The 20,101-nt window shown below is 39.4% G+C and overlaps 1 protein-coding gene across 2 annotated transcripts in view; it reads left to right on the top strand.

Moving 5' to 3' along the window:
- The window catches only part of PSMB2 (proteasome 20S subunit beta 2), a 32,595-nt gene extending 17,903 nt beyond the window's left edge, over positions 1 to 14,692 (top strand). For both annotated transcript variants that reach the window (XM_079130429.1, XM_079130428.1), the window contains 3 exons: positions 10,662 to 10,824; positions 12,295 to 12,344; positions 14,457 to 14,692. In XM_079130429.1, coding sequence (XP_078986555.1) covers positions 10,662 to 10,824; positions 12,295 to 12,344; positions 14,457 to 14,564 — 321 coding nt within the window. In that variant the 3' untranslated portion in view covers positions 14,565 to 14,692. The remainder of the gene's footprint in view (positions 1 to 10,661; positions 10,825 to 12,294; positions 12,345 to 14,456) is intronic.
- Positions 14,693 to 20,101: the final 5,409 nt, after the last annotated feature.

Genomic DNA, 20,101 nt, shown 5'->3' with positions numbered 1-20,101 from the left:
TTATTTTGATGTTATTTGGTGGGTAAGCGATATTTTTGATTAGCAAGTAAAATTAATGTAGAAAATAAATACTGTGTTAACTAGTTGGTATAATAAGGCATCTGTGCCATGTTGCATTTCAACTCATTAAATTTCTAAACTTGTAATTACAATAAGGTTACAACTTTGATTTGGGAAACCAGTCAACCTTGGGGTTAGTGATGGCTTTAGAGAACTAAAGTTTATAGAAAATTTGGAATTATTGACAAAATTGAATTTTGTTAAAGATTGAAATATATACAACATTAAATTTTTTTTTCTTCTGAAGTTCAGATTTATTGGGCACCTACTGCTTACCAGGCTGTCTTCCAGGAACTTTAATATAATTAAGCACTTTAATTCTTCACAACTCTTGTCAGACAAGCAGTGTTATCCCCCACGTTACAGATGGGGCACTTTAGGCTCCAAGTAGACTGTCTAAGGTATACCAAATACACTTTCAGAGAATGATTTAAGACAGAAAAGAAACAAGAGTGGAACACTTGTATAATCCCAGCTACTTGGGAGGCTGAGGCAGGAGGATCACAAGTTTAAGGCCAGCCTGGACAATTTATTGAGACCCAGTCTCAGAATAAAAAATAAAGGTCTGGGATTGTAGCTCAGTGGTAGAACACCCCTCGGTTCAATTCCCAGTACCACAGAAAGAAAAGAAACAGGAAAAACTTGGTTGGACAGTCTCATTTTCAGAGCAATGTTTGATTTACTTCATCTTGGACTTCTGAAAGTCAAAGGTTTATTTTGTTTGAAACATGCTTGCCTCCTTATTTCTAGTATAAGAATTTATAAACAGTTCGTTTGTTGTTTTAGTAATACAAAAGATAAGTGTGTCTGATACAAAGAGAACAAGAAAAGTCAGGCAATCAGTTTCCTGTTTGTGAAGCTTAGTATAATATTCAGATTCTGATCAATTTAAACTTGTACTTTTTTTTGAGAGGAAACAGCTTTCAAATTCCAAATCCCTACTTTTCTTTGCTCCAGTGGTACCCATAGAAATAGGAGGCTGACCTGCTTTGAGTTCTTTCTTGTATACTCACCTTTGCCAGTGTTCTCTGATTGTACTTATGTCCTCACATAGCTCTTAATTGCTGGTTCAACATTTATCATAAAAACTTTCTCTGAACTTACCCCACCACACTCCCCCATATATATGTTATCCTCAACTTCTTTGTGCTGTTAATGGCAACCAGGAATACGTCTCTTATTGTAACCTGTTGGAATTATTTCCTTTGCTTTCTTATAAAGGTGAGTGTGAAAGCATATATATTCATGACAGTAAAACCTCTTAACTGACTGTCTATTTGTTCCCATTGACTTTGGCAGTACACTGTTTTTTTCTTTCCAGCTGCCTCTAAATGGCTGTATTTAAGCTCATTGGGTCTAAGCTGAGCTCTTAGCATTTGCGTGACCACTTTTCCCCTTGAGAGTCTTCTCTTTCTCCCTTACCTTTTCTGTTCTACTAATTATTCAGTCCTATCAAGTTAGTTCACTTTCTGAATACATCTCATATGCCATATCTCCCCCTCATTCCCTTCTGCTTCTGCCTTAGTTTGGTCTTCATCTTCCATCTATACTTTTAAAGTATCTTCTGTTCTCCCTTGCTCTTTTTCTCATCCTAGTTCATCTTCCATGTAGCTATCAGTTACAGTCCTAAAGTGGTAATCCATTTGTATTACTTTTCTATCTAAAAATCCTCTATTTTAAGAGAAGAGGAACTCAGTGCTATGGTGCATATCTATAATCCCAGCAGGGATTGGGAGACTGAGTCAGGAAGACTGAAAGTTTGAAGCCAGCCTGGGCAACTTAGTGAGACTCTGTCTCAAAAATAAAAAGGGTTGGGGATGTCCTCTGTGATAGAGCACCTTTCAATTGAGTACAGGAGAGAAAAAAAGAAAATTAATAAAAAAGGAAGGAAGAAGAAATATTGAAACCAGTGAATATTTGTTCTGAGACATCAGGATTCATCAGGGTTTCTTGGCACCAGTTAACCTATGTCCTGATATGGAAAAAAGACTTGTTTTGGCAGAGGGATGGGAGTGATAAATTTTCACTGGCTCTGTGGTTTACATATTGAAATTGATTTTCTTTAGTCCACTAGGTAAATGATAATGCTATCCCAGTACCTGCTGAAATTCTGATTCTCCAAGTACATATGTCCCATAGTCACCAGTACACAACATTCCATGTTCTTCCTGTTGCTTAACTTTTACATATGCTCTTTCCTGTCTGAAATCCTTCATACCCATGCCTACCTTGGGAGCTTCTTCCAGATTCAGGCTTTTATCTTCATCACCTGGAGAAATACTATACTTCTTATAAAAGTAAATGCTAAGTAAGCAATGATGGAATTTATTCACATTCCAAATGTAGAAGTGAAGTTGGTTGGAGCATCTGCCCATTTTGTAATTATTCTGTCTTGTAGTCCCAGAGAACTCTTGTAGGGTTTGGTTGAAGCATTTTATAAACTCTGTACTTTTATAGGTAAGGCTCAAAGAGATTGAATCTACACATGGGTTCCCTTTAAAAAAAGAATATATAAACTGAGTATGATAGCACAGGCCCATAAACCTAGCAACTTAGGAGACTGAAGCCAGATGATTGATTGCAAGTTTGAGGACAACCTGGGCAATGTGGTAAGACCCCATCTCAAAATAAAAATGAAAAGGACTGAGGATGTAGCTCAATGATAAAATGCCCCTGGGTTCAATCCCCAGCACAAAAGAGGAAAAAAAAAAAAAAAAAAGAACGTATCCCAGAGGATTAAAGTCAAGGGTGTGCATGGTTCTTCCCATCCTCTTCCCCAACCATAGGACCATACTCTTTTAGAGCTAGAAAAGGTACTTAGGTCATGATAACTGGAAGTTGCTGAATTTTAAGTGTTTGAAATAGTGAATGTCATTTCAGGTATGAAACCTTTCTTTAGTTAAGATGGGGAAATTGAATTTTTAAAGTTATACCATCAAACCTACCCAAAGATAGTAAATTCTGTTGGTTATTAAAAACAAGTTCCTGACCTGGTGTGGTGGCACATGCCTGTAGTCTGGTGACTTGGGAGGCTGAGGCATGAGGATCTTGAGTTCAAATCCAGCCTCATCAATTTAGCAAGGCTCATAGCAACTCAGTGAGACCCTGTCTCTCACTAAAATTAAAAAATGGGTTGGGGGACTGGGGTTATAGCTCAGTGATAGAGTGCTTCCTTGCACATATGAGGCACTGGGTTTGATCCTCAGAACCACATAAAAATAAGTAAATAAAGGTATTATGTTCATCTACAACTAAAAAAATAATTAACAAACATTAGGCCGTGGGCTGGGGTTGTGGCTCAGTGGTAGAGCACTTGCCTAGCATGTCTGAGGCACTGGGTTCGATTCTCAGCACCACATAAAAAGGAATAAAGTTGTAGCTTGTCCAGCTACAACTAAAAATATATATTTTTTTAAATGGGCTGTGGATATGGTTCAGTGGTTAAGGCCACTAGATTATTAATGAAGTTAAAAAGTGGGCATTTACAAAGCAGTTAAGATGTTGGCTATCTATTATGACAGGTATTTATAGACTAGTAACTTATATGTAGCATAGTTTTAGGAGTCATAATTGTGACTTAAGCCTGCCTTTTTAAAACTTAAAATAATATTGATTGTATACATCTTGACATATGAAAGAGAGGACAATAGACTGGCATTAAAATAGTACATTCTGAAATATTTGAGTGTGCAACTGACATTTACATATTGAATCATATTTTTATACTGATTTCCATTTTGTGTAGGCAGCATGGTTTCCTGGAAAAGACTTGCAGTTGGGAAGCCTGAATTCTGGTCCTTATTCTGATGCTAATTACCTATGTGATCTATGGCAAGTCGCTGTCGCCTCTTTGAACATTAGTCCTTACATGTGTAAAAGGGACACTGGATGCTAGTTGAACTCATAGATCCCTTCTAACTCTAAATTATATTTTTATGAAATACTTTCAGTGCCAAAGATGGAATATTAAGCAGCTTTGACAATCAGGGGACTAAAGAATTAACAGGCATGGGGCTAGAGCTATAGCTCAGTGGTGGTGAGGTATACCTCAGCTGGTGGTATAGCTTACTGGGCTGTAAGAGGCCCAGGTTCAATCCCTAGCACTGAAGAAAAATAAAAGAAATAGCATATACACTGTTCCTTTCAAAGTCCCTTATCTGTTTAGGGTATGTAGGAGTCTATTAAAAAACACTCATCTCTGGGCACACGTGTCTGTCCCATTGGTGGTCTGCATCTCCTTCCATGTTACTGACCCACCAGGAATGGAAGTATGCCTCCCACACTGCTTAGCATTCCAAGGCACGGCACACCACAAAAGAAACTGCACCTCTCTTCAAGGCACCTCACTCATAGCTATGTCATCCTAGTCAATTAGAGGTGGCAAAGGCTGGCCTGGCTCCAAAGGAAGACTGTCAGTTCCTCTCCTTTTCTGTGTCCACGCTCGGCAGGATGCTTCCTCACGCCCACCTCTCTCCCCCTTGCTGTGACTTTGGCTTCCGCCAGATGTCACACCGCTGCTTGTCACCGCCCAGATTTTAGTCGCTGATTTTGTTGTTTCAGTGTATTTGTCACAACTGTTCTCTTTAGCTGTAAAATTTATGGAATTTCACACTTTTCTTAATCACCAGTGTTTCTTTTTCTTGATAGAGGGACTATACAAGGAGTTTTCTGCACAAAAGTGGGAGGGAGGGAAATGCTCCATCTAACTTAAAGGAAGTTTCTGTGTGTGAGATGTACAATCCCTACCCCCAAGTGCACAAGAGTCCAAAGTGGAACTGTGGTTATTTCAACAGGACTTGGAGGGGCTGGGGAGATAGCTGGTAGAGTGCTTGCCTCGCAAGCACAAGGCCCTGAGTTCGATCCCCAGTACCATTTAAAAAAAAAAAAAAAAAAAAAAAAAGGCTGGCTCAACAGGACTTGGAGGCCTAGAGATACTTTTATAGTTATAATTTAAATTTTTAGTATTTTAAATTTGTACATTTTATTGGGTATGTTATAATAATTTGACATGTGTACAGTGAGTATCAAATCATGGTAATAAGTGTTTCCATCTAATTAATAATAAATAAACTTAATTATTTTTAAGTTGGGAATTTCATACTCTTCTTGTCGTTTTGAAATATGTTGCAGGTTGTTTTGCACTGTAGTTACCCTAGTATGCTAAAAGAAGAACCAGGAGTAATTCCTCTACACTGTTTTTGATGCCCCATATTGAATTTCTTTCTGTCCCCACTTCCCTTCCCAGTTTCTAATGACCACTGTTTCATTCTGTTTTTCTACAAGGTTGACTTACTGGTTTCTTCAAAACCAGAGATATTCAAGTCCATTTCAATTCCAGGAAGACGTACATAGAAGATGTGCTTATTGGCTAATACCTGACTTCAAACTTTGAAACTATAAAAAGCTTTCTCTGTGATAGTATCTTCTTGGTCTTATTATTATCAAATCTTTTAATGATTATGAGACATCATTACTCTGTGTACATGTATGATTACACGAATGGTTAAAAAAAATGGAGTCGAATCTGAAAAGTGGTAGTGGTAATAATAGCCTATTTGAGCCCTTCCCATGTATTTTATTTAAACTTTACCACACCCTATAGTGGTGGATATTTGTATTATCCTTGAAGAAATGTCAAAGCAACCTAAAGCTTGCCAGGCACAGTGGTGCATGCCTATAATCCCGGTGGCTTGGGAGTCTGAGGCAGGAGGATTGCAAGATCAAAGTCAGCCTTAGCAACTTAGCAAGACCCTGTCTTAAAATAAAAATAAAGGGCTGAGTTTAAAAAAAAAAAAAAAAAAAAAAATATATATATATATATATATATATATATATATATATGAGAACTAAAGCTCCTTATAAATAAGCTTATACCATGTATTTGTTAAGGGAGGAAAAGTGCTATAACTAAATGTTTGGGTTCATTTACTGGATGGACATTTGGACATTTAAGGTTAGTTCAAAACTAATATTTAATCTTAGCCTTTGCTGTGGAAGATGCCTAGTCATGTAAGATATAGTTCTTCCCCTTGGGAACCTCATAACTTTGTCTTATTACCTAGACTATCTGCCTAAGCAATTAGAATAGTGGAGACAATCAAAGGCTAGATTATATCATGTGCAGAATAGAAATTACTTTGTCAAAGATAGAGGATTCCTAGCAGTCGTGTCATTATTGGCGTTTGCATTTCTCCAAAATAACTAGACAAATTCTCACATGTAGTACTGATAATGAGAAAGAAGAGAACTGATGTAAAAGTATCTAGAAGTAATATCAGGACATATATATGTAAGGAAGGAAATGTGAAGGTACTTGGTGCATGTTAATTTATTTCCCAAATAAATTCTGGGGGGCTAGGATGGGTGGACCATGAAGCAGGCATGATCTCAGTGTCTCTGTGAATTCATGTAACAGTGAGCACCGTTACTTATGGCCCCAGAAAAGAGTCCCAGGAAGGGAGAAAAGGAAACATGTTGTTCCATTTACTAGGCAGTATACTGGGCTCTTCTTCATCATCTTTGTCTTCATCATCATCTTTTTTGCAATGCTGGGGCTGGGGTTTGAACCCAGTGATGCTGTACCACTGAGCTACATCCCTTTTATGTTTTTTTTTTTGTTTTTGTTTGTTCGTTCGTTTGTCGTTTTTTGTTTCGGCACTGGGGATCGAACCCAGGGGTGCTTTACCACTGAACTACATCCGCAGCCCTTTTCAATTTTTTATTTTGAGATAGGGTATCCCTGAGTTGCTTAGGGCCTTACTAAGTTTCTGAGGCTGGCTTTGAACTTGGAATTCTCCTCCTGAGCTGCTGTGAATACAGGAATGCACCACCGTACCTGGCCCCATATAAGAATTTTATTTTCTATCTCAGTGCCAGGAATAATTTGACTTCTCAAAATTACTTGCATTTTTGTTTCATGGACACTTCACAGATTATTATATTTCCCTAGTAGTGACATTTACCATTTATAATCCTTTACTATGTTTTAGGTACCATGCTTATTGTCATTTACATCATTATCTCTGAATCCTCACTGCATTATCTCATTTTAGATGAGAATAGTAATATTCAGAGAGGTTAAGGGACTTTTCTAAGTCACACATGGTAATAGAGCCAAAATTTAAAGTCAGGCCTAGCTATTTCTTCCTGAGATATTCATACAGTTGATCTCTTTGGGTGGTTCTGAATGCTGGACCTGCATCCTAAATTATTTTTCTTTCTATAACAACCTGTGTCTAAACAGAGGTAGAAAGAAGGATCCAGAGCTTAGCTAAAAGCAACAAATGTATGAATTCGTAGAGATGCTAGCAGTTGACTTAAACTTGGATCAGTTCTCAGATATAGGACCTATCACTTTTTTTACATTGGTTTAGTGTTTTTCTTGTGATATTAGGCATTAGCCACATGTGTAATGCTTTCTGGTATGTTTGTTATTATTCATTCAACAAATATTTATTGAGCATATGTTATATACTTGAATATCATTGATCAAGCCACACATAGTCCTGCCTTCTTAAAGTTTATAATTGGCATAAATATTTGAGTAGGTGGGTTGTTTTATCTATATTTTGTTTTTTTCTTGAGCACACCACAAGCAGTCACACATGTGTATGCTGTAATTATAGCACAAAATTGAACTTCTTAGAATTTATCTTGTTCCAGGAAAACACTGCTAAATTCAAAATCTGAAGAAAGATAACAGTTGTGAAATGTATAACTATGGGGCTTTGTCACTTTGAATGCCATGGTTCTTAGAGTGAGAGAATGACAGTACATAAGATTTTATTTGAAATTTTAAAAAACTACTGTGAGCCAGAGATCTTTGATGGAGCATTGTCAGAGAATTTCAGAAACTGCAAGTTGTTACACAGATGTATTGATTTAATTAGTCTGGGTAACACCATTTATTTATGCTTAAGCATCTCACACATGCAAAAGTTGGTAATTTGAAGTCGCACAGTATTTGTGAGTTATCTTTTATACCACAAATTGTAGCTTCTGAATACCAACTTTGGTGAGTATGTGTATCAGATGCTCAAGCATAAATAAATGATTATATAGACCAGTTGAGCAATGTAGTTTGCTTATGAAAACCTTTTGTCATAGATGTTGTTTATTTGGTACCAGGATTAAACCCAGGGACGCTTACCACTAGGTCACGTTGCCAGCCCTTTTTTTTTTTTTTTTTTTCATATTTTATTTAGAGAGAGGGTCTCTGAATTGCTTAGGGCCTCACTAAGTTGCTGAGGCTGGCTTTGAACTCACAATCCTCCTGCCTCAGCCTCCCAAGCAGCTGGAATTATAAGTGTGCGCCACTACACCCAGCTGACATAGGTTTTTATGTAAAATCTTCTGGCAGTGGCTTTTAAATAACATCAATTGTTCTAAATACTATTTAATCTTAGAATATAGACAGGAGCCTCATTAGAAACAAACATCTGGGTTCTGCTGGTTAAGGACTCTTTGGGAATCTAAGTGGATCCCTAATATAACATTGAAACTTGGTAAGATTTTTTTGGTTAATCATTGGGTGGTTCTGGCCAGTGAGTAAAGAGGGGTAGAGTTATCCTCTTAGCAGAAAAGATTAATTTATTTTGTGATGAATAATAAACTGTATTATTAATTTTCTGGGGGAAGAGAAATCAGTTCGAATCATTTGCTATTCTCTCTCTCTCTCCAATTCTAGTTTTAACTGTAAGAACAGCAGTGTATTCAGATTTTGAAATGGTATTTTCCCACTTTTAAAAAATTGCTATTAGTTAAATATATTTTTATCTTTAGCTAATTTAAACAGTTTGTTGTTTACAGTGGCAAGTTATCAAAAGGTGGCTAGTATGTAGCTAATACACTAAGAATTTAGGTTAGTGTCTTTTCTTCCAGAGTTTGGGATGTTTCACCTCTATTGTTTTTTTTCTCAAAATACTCCCTAGAAGATAGAAAGGGGAGGATTTATTAACTCACTTTTACACATAAGAAAGCAGAAGCTCATAGCGGGGGTTATGGTGAGACTTACTGAGAAGGTTGTCCCAGGCGTGACGGAGAATTCCAAAGCTTGGCAGAATGCAGCACATTACTCGTTGGAAAATGTGATAGGCAGATAATAATTTCTTCAGAAGTCTTGACCACTGCTGGTTAGTTTCTTTTCCTCCGAGACTGTCCACCATCTCGTCCCCAAGGCAGAAACTTGTTTGTAGGTTAGGGCTCCTCTGTAATCTTCAAGAGATTTTTAGGAACTCTTCCTAGTTAGCATAGCTAGTTTGGGAGAACAATTCTAAGTAAACAATAATACTTTCATGTGTTCTTTTAACATGAATTTCTTCTGGCTACTAAGTGCCCATATTAATCATTGTTGAAAGAATATGAATTGTCACTTTAAAAAATCATTAGCTATAATTACTTCATGTTCCATAATAGGGTATATGCACAGTTAATAGAATACATACATTAAGTATAGGGATGGACACATAACCATGGGTAAGACTTGTTCACTACTCACTGAAGCAAATGCAAGAGCGGAAACACATCTTGCAGTCAAAAGGGAAGCCGTATAAAATGGGAGTTCCACCACTGATGCCTGGGGACATGGACAGAATGAATTTAACATGGTGAATGGTCCAGTTGGTGAACAAAAAAATAATTATCCATTTGGAGATAAAAAGCAAGACATACTTAGTTCAGTTTCTCTATAATTTGTGTTTTTAGGCTTGCAGATAATACAAAGAAAAGACTTTTATTAATCTAAGTTAGTCTCATTGATGAACAGTAGGTTTTATCTGTTTTAGGAGAACCTTGTTATATTTAAAAAAAAAGTTAGCATTTACCTAAAGCTGTCGTTCTGGCATCACCATGTTTCTTTGTGTTTGTGAACTTCCATTACTGCTATCTTCATTAAAAGTCTAGTGATTTCAAGGACTGGGGTCAGAGCTCATTGGTGGAGCACTTGCCTCACACATATGAAGCACTGGGTTTAATCCTCAGCACCACATAAAAATAAAGGTATTGTGTCCATTTATAACTAAAAATATTTTTTTAAAAAAGTCTAATGATTTGATTTAAATACTTGAGACATACTCTCCTTCCATCTCAAGAATTATTTATCACTTCGATTTTGGTCCCAGATACCCAGATGGAGCTTAGATTTTGTTTTGAGATGCAACTTCATGTTGCCATCCTGACCTTGAACTCCTGGGCTTATGAGCTTATTTGTTTTGGATGATATGATTAGAGCTATTTTCTGTAGTCTGTGGCCTGACACTCAGAATTATTGTTTGTTGGTTTCAAAAATTAGGAATGACACAAGGCCACCCATGCTTTGCCTTTGAAGTGCTTTCATGTCAGGTTCTTATCCATAGGCTTTAAGAACCAAGCCGCTTTTTCGTATATCAAAAGTGCTCCAAATGTTCAAAGAAACCAAGTTGACCTCCCTTCGCCTCTGACCACACTCCAGTCTTCTAGATTGCTCTACGTTTTTACTTTATTGTGATTTACTCAGTTGCTGCTAAATTTCTTATTCATCAAGGGTCAGAGTACTCCCATTTGCCTTGGGAAGGGATATTGGTATTCTGCTTTAATCATCACTTTGCCATTTCTTTCCTTTGCAGACCCCATATCATGTGAACCTCCTCCTGGCTGGCTATGATGAACATGAGGGGCCAGCACTCTACTACATGGACTACCTGGCTGCCTTGGCCAAGGCCCCTTTTGCAGCCCATGGTTACGGTGCCTTCCTGACTCTCAGTATCCTGGACCGATACTATACACCAAGTAGGTACCAGCACTGCAGGGAAGGAGCAGTAGCAGAGCCCTTCGCTCAGCTACTTCCCAGTTTGTCCACCTTGGAGTTGGGTGGCTGAGTCCAGAATAAAGGATGGATCCCCTCTGGAAACTGTTTTCATGGGTCAGTAGGATCTTCACAAAGCTTGTTGATAAAAGACTTATTTTGTCCGCTAAAATGAGATACTGCATATCTATAGAACTGGGTTTTGGTTTATTTTAAAGGGGGCTCTGGAGTAGATGTCATAGTGAGTAAAACATTTTTATTAGGTTCTGTAGTTCTTCAATTACATGAATTAAGTTTTTGCACTCATTTTGCTCTGCCTGGATGCCCATTGACATTTCAGCTGTAGAGAATGAGTGAGTAAACCAAGTAGTTTGTGCATTGTTTTGAACTTGTGAAGATGAACAGGTCCTTAGCATGACAACTGAGGGTTTCTTTGTTTAAACATCAAAGCTTTTTAAGGTCAATGACTTGGACCCTTCCCTTCATTCTTAGCCCCTGATTGCTGCTCTCTTCTGCAAGAAAAAACTGTCCATTTACTTGTCAGTACACTGTTAGTTGGCAGAACCTCAGACCCAGGGATACTTTTGTGCTAAGTTCTGTCTTCTGACCTCAGTCTCAACCTCAACTTCAGCCATGGCACTTGGAATTCCTAGTTTTTACAGGCTAAAGATATAGCACAGATAATTCTCTCCGTATATTCTATTCTTCCCTCTCCGTGTCATAAGAATCTGGCATGTTCATTCCTTTTTGGTGCTGTCCTCTTGTTCAACCTCAGCCCTACTAGAGCTCTAGGCCACATCCTGAAAAGAATTAGCCTGGCCTCCTGGTGACTGTCTCTTGATTTGGCATCTGTCAGTAATACAGCTGATTCGCCTACCAAAATAACCACCAACCACCCCTGAAGCCTAACTGTGTAATATGTCAACACAGTTTGCCATGCCCATAGACAGTTCCTTTGCATCCTATTTTAGGAGCATCTCAGTCCCATCCTACGAATTCTCATCCCATTGTTAAACTGAGACCCCACTGAGAAAGTAGGGCTAAAACTCTGGCCCTGTCCTCCTTTCCCTGATTTGCAGCTGGCTGGGGCAGATGGAATTGATTTAAGCCCTAGACTAAAGGAGGGTGGAGGGGGTGGGTTATGAAAAAGAGAGGCAGGCTGCTGGACTTCTTCAGAGGCGGGTCCTGGCCAGGGGAGGCAGAATTCCGTCATGCTTACCCTTCTCTGTAGCAAATCAATTTGCAATGGCTTGTGGCTGCTGGAGCACTGGGTCTGGGCACCCTCAATTGCATATGGAATAAGTTTGTTGCAGGCTAGAAGGCTAAGTGTTTTTTTTGCCTTTTCTGTTTGTCTGGCACTTATACCTAAAGAAGATTGAAACTTCCTCAAAAGCCTCTGAGAGTTGGACATAATGACAGCACCTTGAGTGTTTGGCGTGTGTGTTCTCTTTCAGCTATCTCACGTGAGAGGGCAGTGGAGCTTCTTAGAAAATGTCTGGAGGAGGTGAGTAGCTCCTGAAAGGATCCTGAAAGGAATGTTTTATGTCTTGGTTTGCCAATATCATACCCATTCCTTGGTTGCTTTTGTTGTTCTGGGCCTTGCCAGAAGGTGTAATAAATACCTACTGACCAGATGTGAAGTTACCGCCAGTTTGGTGTGAGTAGCAAGTTTATTTTTCTTTCATGGGTCACCTTCTCATCAATGTCAGTTTTACAATGTAATTACTTTTCTTTCTGGTTCATACAGACCATTGGTTCTCAAAATTCAGTGTGTATAAGAATCATCTGGGGAACTTATTAAAAAAGCAGGTTACTGCTGGGCAGAGTACTACATGGCCTTGTGATCCTTCTACTGCAGCTTCCCCAATCACTGGCAAGACTGAGGCAGAAAGAGCACAAGTTCCAGGCCAGGCGTGGCAACGTAGCGAGACCTTGTCTCAAAATAAAAAAAATTAAAAGGACTGGACTTGTAGGTCAGAGCATCCCTGGGTTCAATCCCCTGTACCACAAAAAGAAAGGAAATAAGTAGGTAGGTTTCTTACTATGCTTCTGTCCTTAGATAGAGACGGAGAATCTATTTTTTTAATGGACAGTCCCAGGTAATTTTGCTACAGGTGATGTTTGGTACCATACTATCCATACCTGCTATAAAAATTTTTGCCCTAGACTTGATACTTGCTCTGTTCTTGTGCCACCTGATATTGCCCTGTTCTACTCCCTTAACTGTCATGAACCCTTGTAATCTGGAGACAAACCCTTCCCTGAGCATTGAGGAGTTCACAGAAAGCAACTGGAAAGCTTTAGACAGAAGGGGAGAGTAGCCTTTTTTGGTGAGACAAGAACCTGTACCCTCCCCCTTCCAGTACTACTACTGAGAGTCTCAGGCTTTAGGTGTAAATGTAGGGTAAGGTGGCAAAAGAGCTCCATTAGGCTTCTTCATTCTTTTACTCTTTTTGTGGCCTAAGGATGAATTTAGTGAGAGTAGCAGGATGGGAGCAGGTTTGGAGGCTTGGCAGTATTGTCAGTTTGCCTGTTACATGGTCCTGTCCACAGTACCCTCTCCCTTCTTCCTCTTCTTTGTAAATCCCCTTTCCAAAGCAGACACTGAGAATAAACTCATGTACTTTTTAAATTTCATGTACTTTTCTTAACCATTCAGCTAAGAGACCGTTATTAGTCCCAAATGTTGCAAGGGGCTGCTGGGAAGAAGCCACTGGAATATCAAATGCTCTTTTGAGATTTTAATCCCTGTGGATTCTAAAAAGAATCCTTTTTGAAACCCTTATTTCCTTATTTTCACCTTTTCTTGACCTTGGAGCTTGATTCTGACCATAAGAGTCATTAGCCAGAGAGGACTCTGGAAATGGAACGAGCTGTTGCTGCCTAGTCCTCAGCTGCAGAAGAAATGGAAACATGAAGGGAGGGAGGGTTAAGCCTGAGGAGGTGGACATTTTCAGGATAGGCTTCTGAGGGAACCGCTGGAAAGCCTGGTGTGTTCTCTCTGGAGGCTGGAAGTGAGATGTCCAGGAAGAAAAGATTTCAAACCTGTGTTCCTCAGTAATCTCCCAGCTGGATGAGTGTGATTTCTGCTTCTGTGCATATACTCCACAGCTGCTTTGGAATAGCCTCAGCCTGGACTGGAGGAGACAGAAGCAGGGTTTATTCCAAGAACTGTTCTGTTGATAACCCTTCTCACCACTCTGGCAGCTGCACACTCAAGTTCACTCACACTTGCCTGGTCCTTCTGATGTGTGTAGATGACTGGTGCAAACCTTTGAGACCTAGGAGTGCACTGCTTTGGTTTAGGACTTTTCTTAGGACAACGGGAATAAGAACATTGGATTGATTGGATTGTCTCTTTCTTTCATCAGCTGACTGACCAGAGACAGGTCCCCAGCTGCATCTCCCATGTCACACTTGAGTTGGCCTCCAGCTACTGTTTGGGCATTCCTGTGTGCCCTAGTGCCAGTTGCCCCCAGTAGAATATCTGGGGGGATATTCCCACAAAAGTAGGAATTTTTATCTGTGAATATCTACCATACGTGAAAGAGAGCCTTCCACATTCTTAGTGCCTAATAAATGTTTGTTAATTGGTTTCCTTTACATCTCTCTGCAGCTCCAGAAGCGCTTCATCTTGAATCTGCCAACCTTCAGTGTTCGAATCATTGACAAAAATGGCATCCATGACCTGGATAACATTTCCTTCCCTAAACATGACTCCTAACATCATACCCTCCTTCCTACTTACCAGGGAACTTTTTTTGACAGGAACCTTTAATTTTTTTCTACTCTTTGGATGTACACTCATGATAGATGGTTAATTCTGAATAAAACTGAATATGGGTAAATTGACCTTTCTGTCTTGACTCTCAGTTTATCTAATATCACTTCGGAAAAGAACTGGACAGAGGATTATGTTTTTGCCAGGACTGTCCTTCCTCATGCCCCTTTCTCTTTGTTAATGCTCTAAGTGCCCTTAGCAGCTGACAGCCCCCACATTCTGTTTCACTGCCAAAATTCTTTCTATCTTGCTCTTTCATATATCTTGCTTGCTAATATTCCATTCTCTCTAGAACAGTGGTTCTTTTTGCCCTTAAGCTTAAAGTATTTAAATTAATTTAGGAAGGTATTACATGCATTTAGCAAATTATGCAAATAATACAAAAACACATAATAAGAAATGTTTCCTCCCATCCTTAAAATCTGATCATCTGCTTATCTTCCCAGAAAAAATTTCAGTTACAATTGTTTGTTTTTTTTAAAGAGAGATTCTATTCCTGTGTAAAGTATACATACACACACACATACATGTAGACATACAGACACACACGCCCTTAAAAAAGTATTTCAAATGTTCTATGTATTGCTTATTTCATTTAACACTTTTTTTTTTTTTGCAGTGCTGGGGATTGAACCCAGGGCCTTATGCTTGTGAGGCAGGCACTCTACCAACTGAGCTATATCCCCAGCCCTAGAGATTGTTTTCTATCAGTATATCTAGATCTATCTTAAATTCTTGTTGAGAATTACATAATATTCCTTTAAATTGGTATACCTTGGGCAGTTAACCAGATAGCTGCTTTACCCCAAACTAACCTTTTGGGAATAACATACATATATTCTGATGGAACCACTAAACAGTGGTTTGTGTGTGTGTGACTGGGGATCAAATCCAAGGCCTTACACTTGCTAGGCAACACTGTACAACTAAGCTACACTCCTATCCCCTAAACAGTGGTTCCTAACCACATGCTTGTATCTGAATTACCTAGAGTGTTTCCTTTCTTAGTGTACAGATTAGGCTGCACCCCTAGATTCTAAGTAACTTTGGGGTTTAGACATAAGAATTTTTTTTTTAATTTCGTTTTTAGTTGTGGATGGACACAATATCTTTATTTTACTTGTTTTTTTTGTGGTGCCAAGGACTGAACCTAGTTCCTCACACGTGCAAGGCAAGTGCTTTATCTCTGAACTACAACCCTAGCCCTAGACATAAAAATTTTTAAGAAGTTTTCCAAGTCATTTTTATCTTCTGTCATGATAGAAAACCATTGGATTGAATTCTTTAGGGCTTTGGCTCTCAAACTTCAGTGTGCGTCCTAACCGTTTTTAGGGCTTAGTGAAACAGATCACTGGGTCCTACTCCCACAGTTTCACTTGTTTGGGTAGAGCCTGAGGTTTTAAATTTCTTACATTTCCAGTCACTGATGGGGAGCCACACTTTGAAACTAAGTCTCACTTTATCCCAGGTATAGATTTTTGGTTTTTTTAGAGAGATTATATGAACAGTATTGAGTTAATATCAGGTTTCGGTGTCTTAATATACTTTTTAATATACCAGTAGTAGTACTTTATACCATAAGAAAACTATCAAATAAAGCAGGGGTGGGGGCTGGGGAGATGATTCACATTACCTGAATGGACATCCAGACCTCACAAGGAATGAAACTTTCTCTTCCTTTGATATTAATGTCCTTAGGGCAATCTCAGGCAAGCCAGCAAACCCACCTCAGTGGGTCAGTTCTCCCTGCTGAGTTCCAAATCAACTTATTCCTAACCATCACCCTCTAATGTCAGAGACATCAAACTCAACCTATCCGAAGCTGAGCTTTACCATCTGTCCCCATCCAAATGTCCTCTACATTGTTCCATCTTAGAAGATTAGTTACCTGTCTCACAGGTGCCCAAGCTAGAAGTATAGGCATTATTTATGTTTAATAAACTTTTATTTGGGAATCACTTTGGTTTCATAAGAAAGTTGCAAAGATAATAATCCTTATACCCCTTCCCATCTGGTTTCTGTTAGCATTTTACATAACCATGGTACATTTGTTAAAACTAAGAAACCAACATCAACATCAGTATTAACATCAGCCTTTTTCAGATTTCAAGTCTCCAACCCCACTATTCTGGCTCATCCCCCACCAATTGATTTTTTTTTTTTTTTTTAGTTGTAGATGGACACAATATATTTATTAATTCATTTATTTTTGTGATGCTGTGGATCCAACCCAGTACCTCACAAGTGCGAGGCAAGTGCTCTCCACTGAGCTGCAGCCCCAGCCCCACCCCATCAATTCTTAAATACATTAACCTACCTTCACTCTGTTTAATCTCTTCTCTCTCCAGTTGTTTCTCAGCTCACTAAAATAGTAGTTGACCATCTATTACTTCAGTTCTCTTAAAACTTTCTTTTGATTTTTCATTGCTTATAGAATAAAGCCCAGTTGTTTGGTTTGACATAATAGGGATCTCACACTCCTCTCCAAACAAGCTCCCTAATTTCCTTTCCCTTTTACACCTCATAAAGCCCAGTTCAGTTTCCATGACCATAGCATAGACTTAGGACTTCACAACTGTAAACAAATAACCTGCTGTAAGAAGGGTTAAGTACTACCTTGTGGAACTTTTCTTGTATGTATGTATGTGTGTTTTGAATCATGATACTGTACACTCATATTTTTGTTTTCTTCTAGATTTTATTTCTAAAAATGCCAGCCATGTCCTAAATTGATTTCTTGAAGTTTGAAAAACCCTAGGAATGAAATGATTCTTTAACACTCCTGGCCAAACATTGCCCAGAATGGTCTTCCAATTGGTTTCCATCTGCTTGCAGGTGATTAATACACAGAAAACAATTTATTCCTTCCCAGGCTTAGGGTGGGAGGGGTCAGGTTGGAGAGGAGAGCAGCTGTTTTGCCTGAGGGCCAGGAAGCTCAGCTTTGACTGGTGAAGGGATGGGAAGACTGACAGAACCTGAGAGAAGGAAGAAGGCACTGAAATGGCTTGAGAAGTTCTTGGTGTTGCCAACTGAGCAATGGAGACTGTAAAGCCCAGAGTCCTGTCACTATTGCTGTCCTTACCTCAGTCCTTTGACAGGGAAACCAGCAGTGCTCAAGTAAGAGGAGGGACCTCCCAATTCTAGAAATCTGTGTGTCAGGAGGAAGTGTGTGAGAAAGCCTGCACCTCATGCTTAATTGGGAAGGGAAGACTTTCAAACACTGCCCTTATTTCTCCTGAAACACTCTGATTCTTTCAAAGAAAACAGAAAGGCATCTGAGTATAAACTCAAGCACACAATTTGAAAAGCATGTTGCTTACCCAGTCTAAATACTCTCCATTTAATTCACAGCTTCTTGCTTTGCAAAAGAGAAGCTGTGTAAACCAGAGTGAATACCTTTTCTTTAATCACCATCTCCTTTTCCTCAGGGCTAAACCCAGCTAGTCAGAGGCTAGCACACTTTTGCTATGGGAAAAATAATGGGAAGAATCAAATGCTGAGACCTCATTAGATGCTTCTTATGCCACTTACACAGTCTCCACACTTGCTTCCTCTGCACTGTTAATGATCCTGACCATATGCTGGCGTAGCAGAGCCTTGGGGCATGAGGGGCTAGGAGGACCTGCTTTCCCTTGCTGGCACAGGCCTGTGATTCTGCACAGGGCCATGAGTTGCAGTAGAAATGAAGGGAGGGTTGTATCAAACAGATCTATGTGAGATCCATTCACTTCTGTGACACAAGAGACCCTTGGCAAGTTATTCAGCTACGATTTTCTTAATTGTAAAATAGGTCTGGCTGGGTGTGGTGGCACATACCTGTCATCACACAGCTTGGGAGGCTGAGGCAGGAGGAACGCAAATTTGAGGTTAGCCTCACCAACTTAGTGAGAACTAGTTTCAAAATAAAAAATGGGCGGGGGATTTTGCTCAGTGGTTAAGTGCACCTGGGTTCAATCCCTGGTATAAAAAATAGGATGGATAGATAGATAGATAGATAGATAGATAGATAGATAGATAGATAAAAATAGGTTGTAGTGAGGACAACCTGGGCCTTCGTGAGAACTACTTCGTCCTTAGGGAAAGTTGTCTGGCATTGAACAATTATTGAGGAACTAGCTTCTTCCTTGTTTATGAACCTTTTATTGATTTGTTGTTATATACCAGATGTTGTATAAGTTAAATGCCTTTTATGTCATTTCAACCTCTCAACTTCCCATAATCTAAGATAATTTTAGTAGAAGAATGTCTCTTTCCAGGTCCTGGGTTTTGGTTACAGCACAGCATACTTCCACCTTCCCCCATTTTTCCTTTCCTATGGGTGGGTTGAGGCTTTGAAACTTCATAGGAAAAGAAGTCACATATTTGGACTCTTATCATGAAAGATGATGCCTAGACCTCAGATGCCTTGCACACCTTCACCTCTGCAAAGCACCCCAACTTCTGTGCCTGACAGCATACCTGTAAAGATATGGGGGAAGAGTTGTCTAGGCAGAGGCAACAGTGGTTGCAATGGCCCTCGGAGAAAGTTTGGGGACTAGAAAATAAATCCATGTGGCTGGAGCAAAGGGGCTGTTGAAGAGAACAGTTTAAGATGAGGTTAAAGTCCAGGTCATTGCAGGGCCTTGAGATGAAGGTATAACAGTGAAATCAAGCCAGTAGGGAGGCTCTTATAGCCAGAGGATGAGGGTGGTGGCAGTGGAGATGGGAAGATAGATTCCGAATCAACAGGACTTACTGGGGAATTGAATGTAGAGGAAGAATCAAATATGACTCCCCAGTTCCTGGCCTGAGCAGCTGGGTAGAAGATGATGCCATTTGCAAAGATAAGTTTGGAGAAGGTCATGATTTGTGTAGAGTCAAGTCCTCCATGTTATTATAAGTTTGAGGTGCCTGTTAGATAATCCAGCAGAGACATCAGGCAGGCAGTTCAACCCTGGAGTTCAGGGACCAGTCTCAGCCAAAGATGCAAATTCAGGGATTTGCAGCATAGAAAAGATGTGTAAAGTCATGGGATTGAATAAGAATCTAGGAAGACAGGATAGAGAAGGGAAGTGCAACTTTTAGAAGTCAAATAGAGAAGAATCCAGCTACTGGGAGCATGGTGGCACACACCTCTAATCCCAAAGGCTTGGGAGGCTGAGGCAGGAGGATTGTGAGTTCAAAGCCAGCCTCAGCAACTTAGCAAGGCCTTAGCAACTCGGCAAGATCCTTTCTCTAATAAAATACAAAAAGGAGTTAGGGATGTAGCTCAGTGGTTAAGCACCCTTCGGTTCAATTTCCAGTACCAAAAAAAAAAAAAAAAAAGAGAGAGAGAGAGAGAGAGAAAGACAGATATTAATTGAGAGAGAAGAAGCCAGCAAAGTAGACAGAATTGGGACCAGTGATGTCAGGGGTAATCAGGAGTGTTTTAAAGAAGAGCAAGTAGTAAGCCATGTCAAATGCTATTGTTAAATCCAGAAGTCCTTTGGATTTGACACTGT

This window comes from Sciurus vulgaris (genome assembly GCF_902686455.1).
Source record: "Sciurus vulgaris genome assembly, chromosome: 1".
NCBI lineage: Eukaryota > Metazoa > Chordata > Mammalia > Rodentia > Sciuridae > Sciurus > Sciurus vulgaris.
The sequence above is the reverse complement of the archived record's forward strand: the minus strand, read 5'-3'. Positions and strand labels throughout refer to the sequence as shown.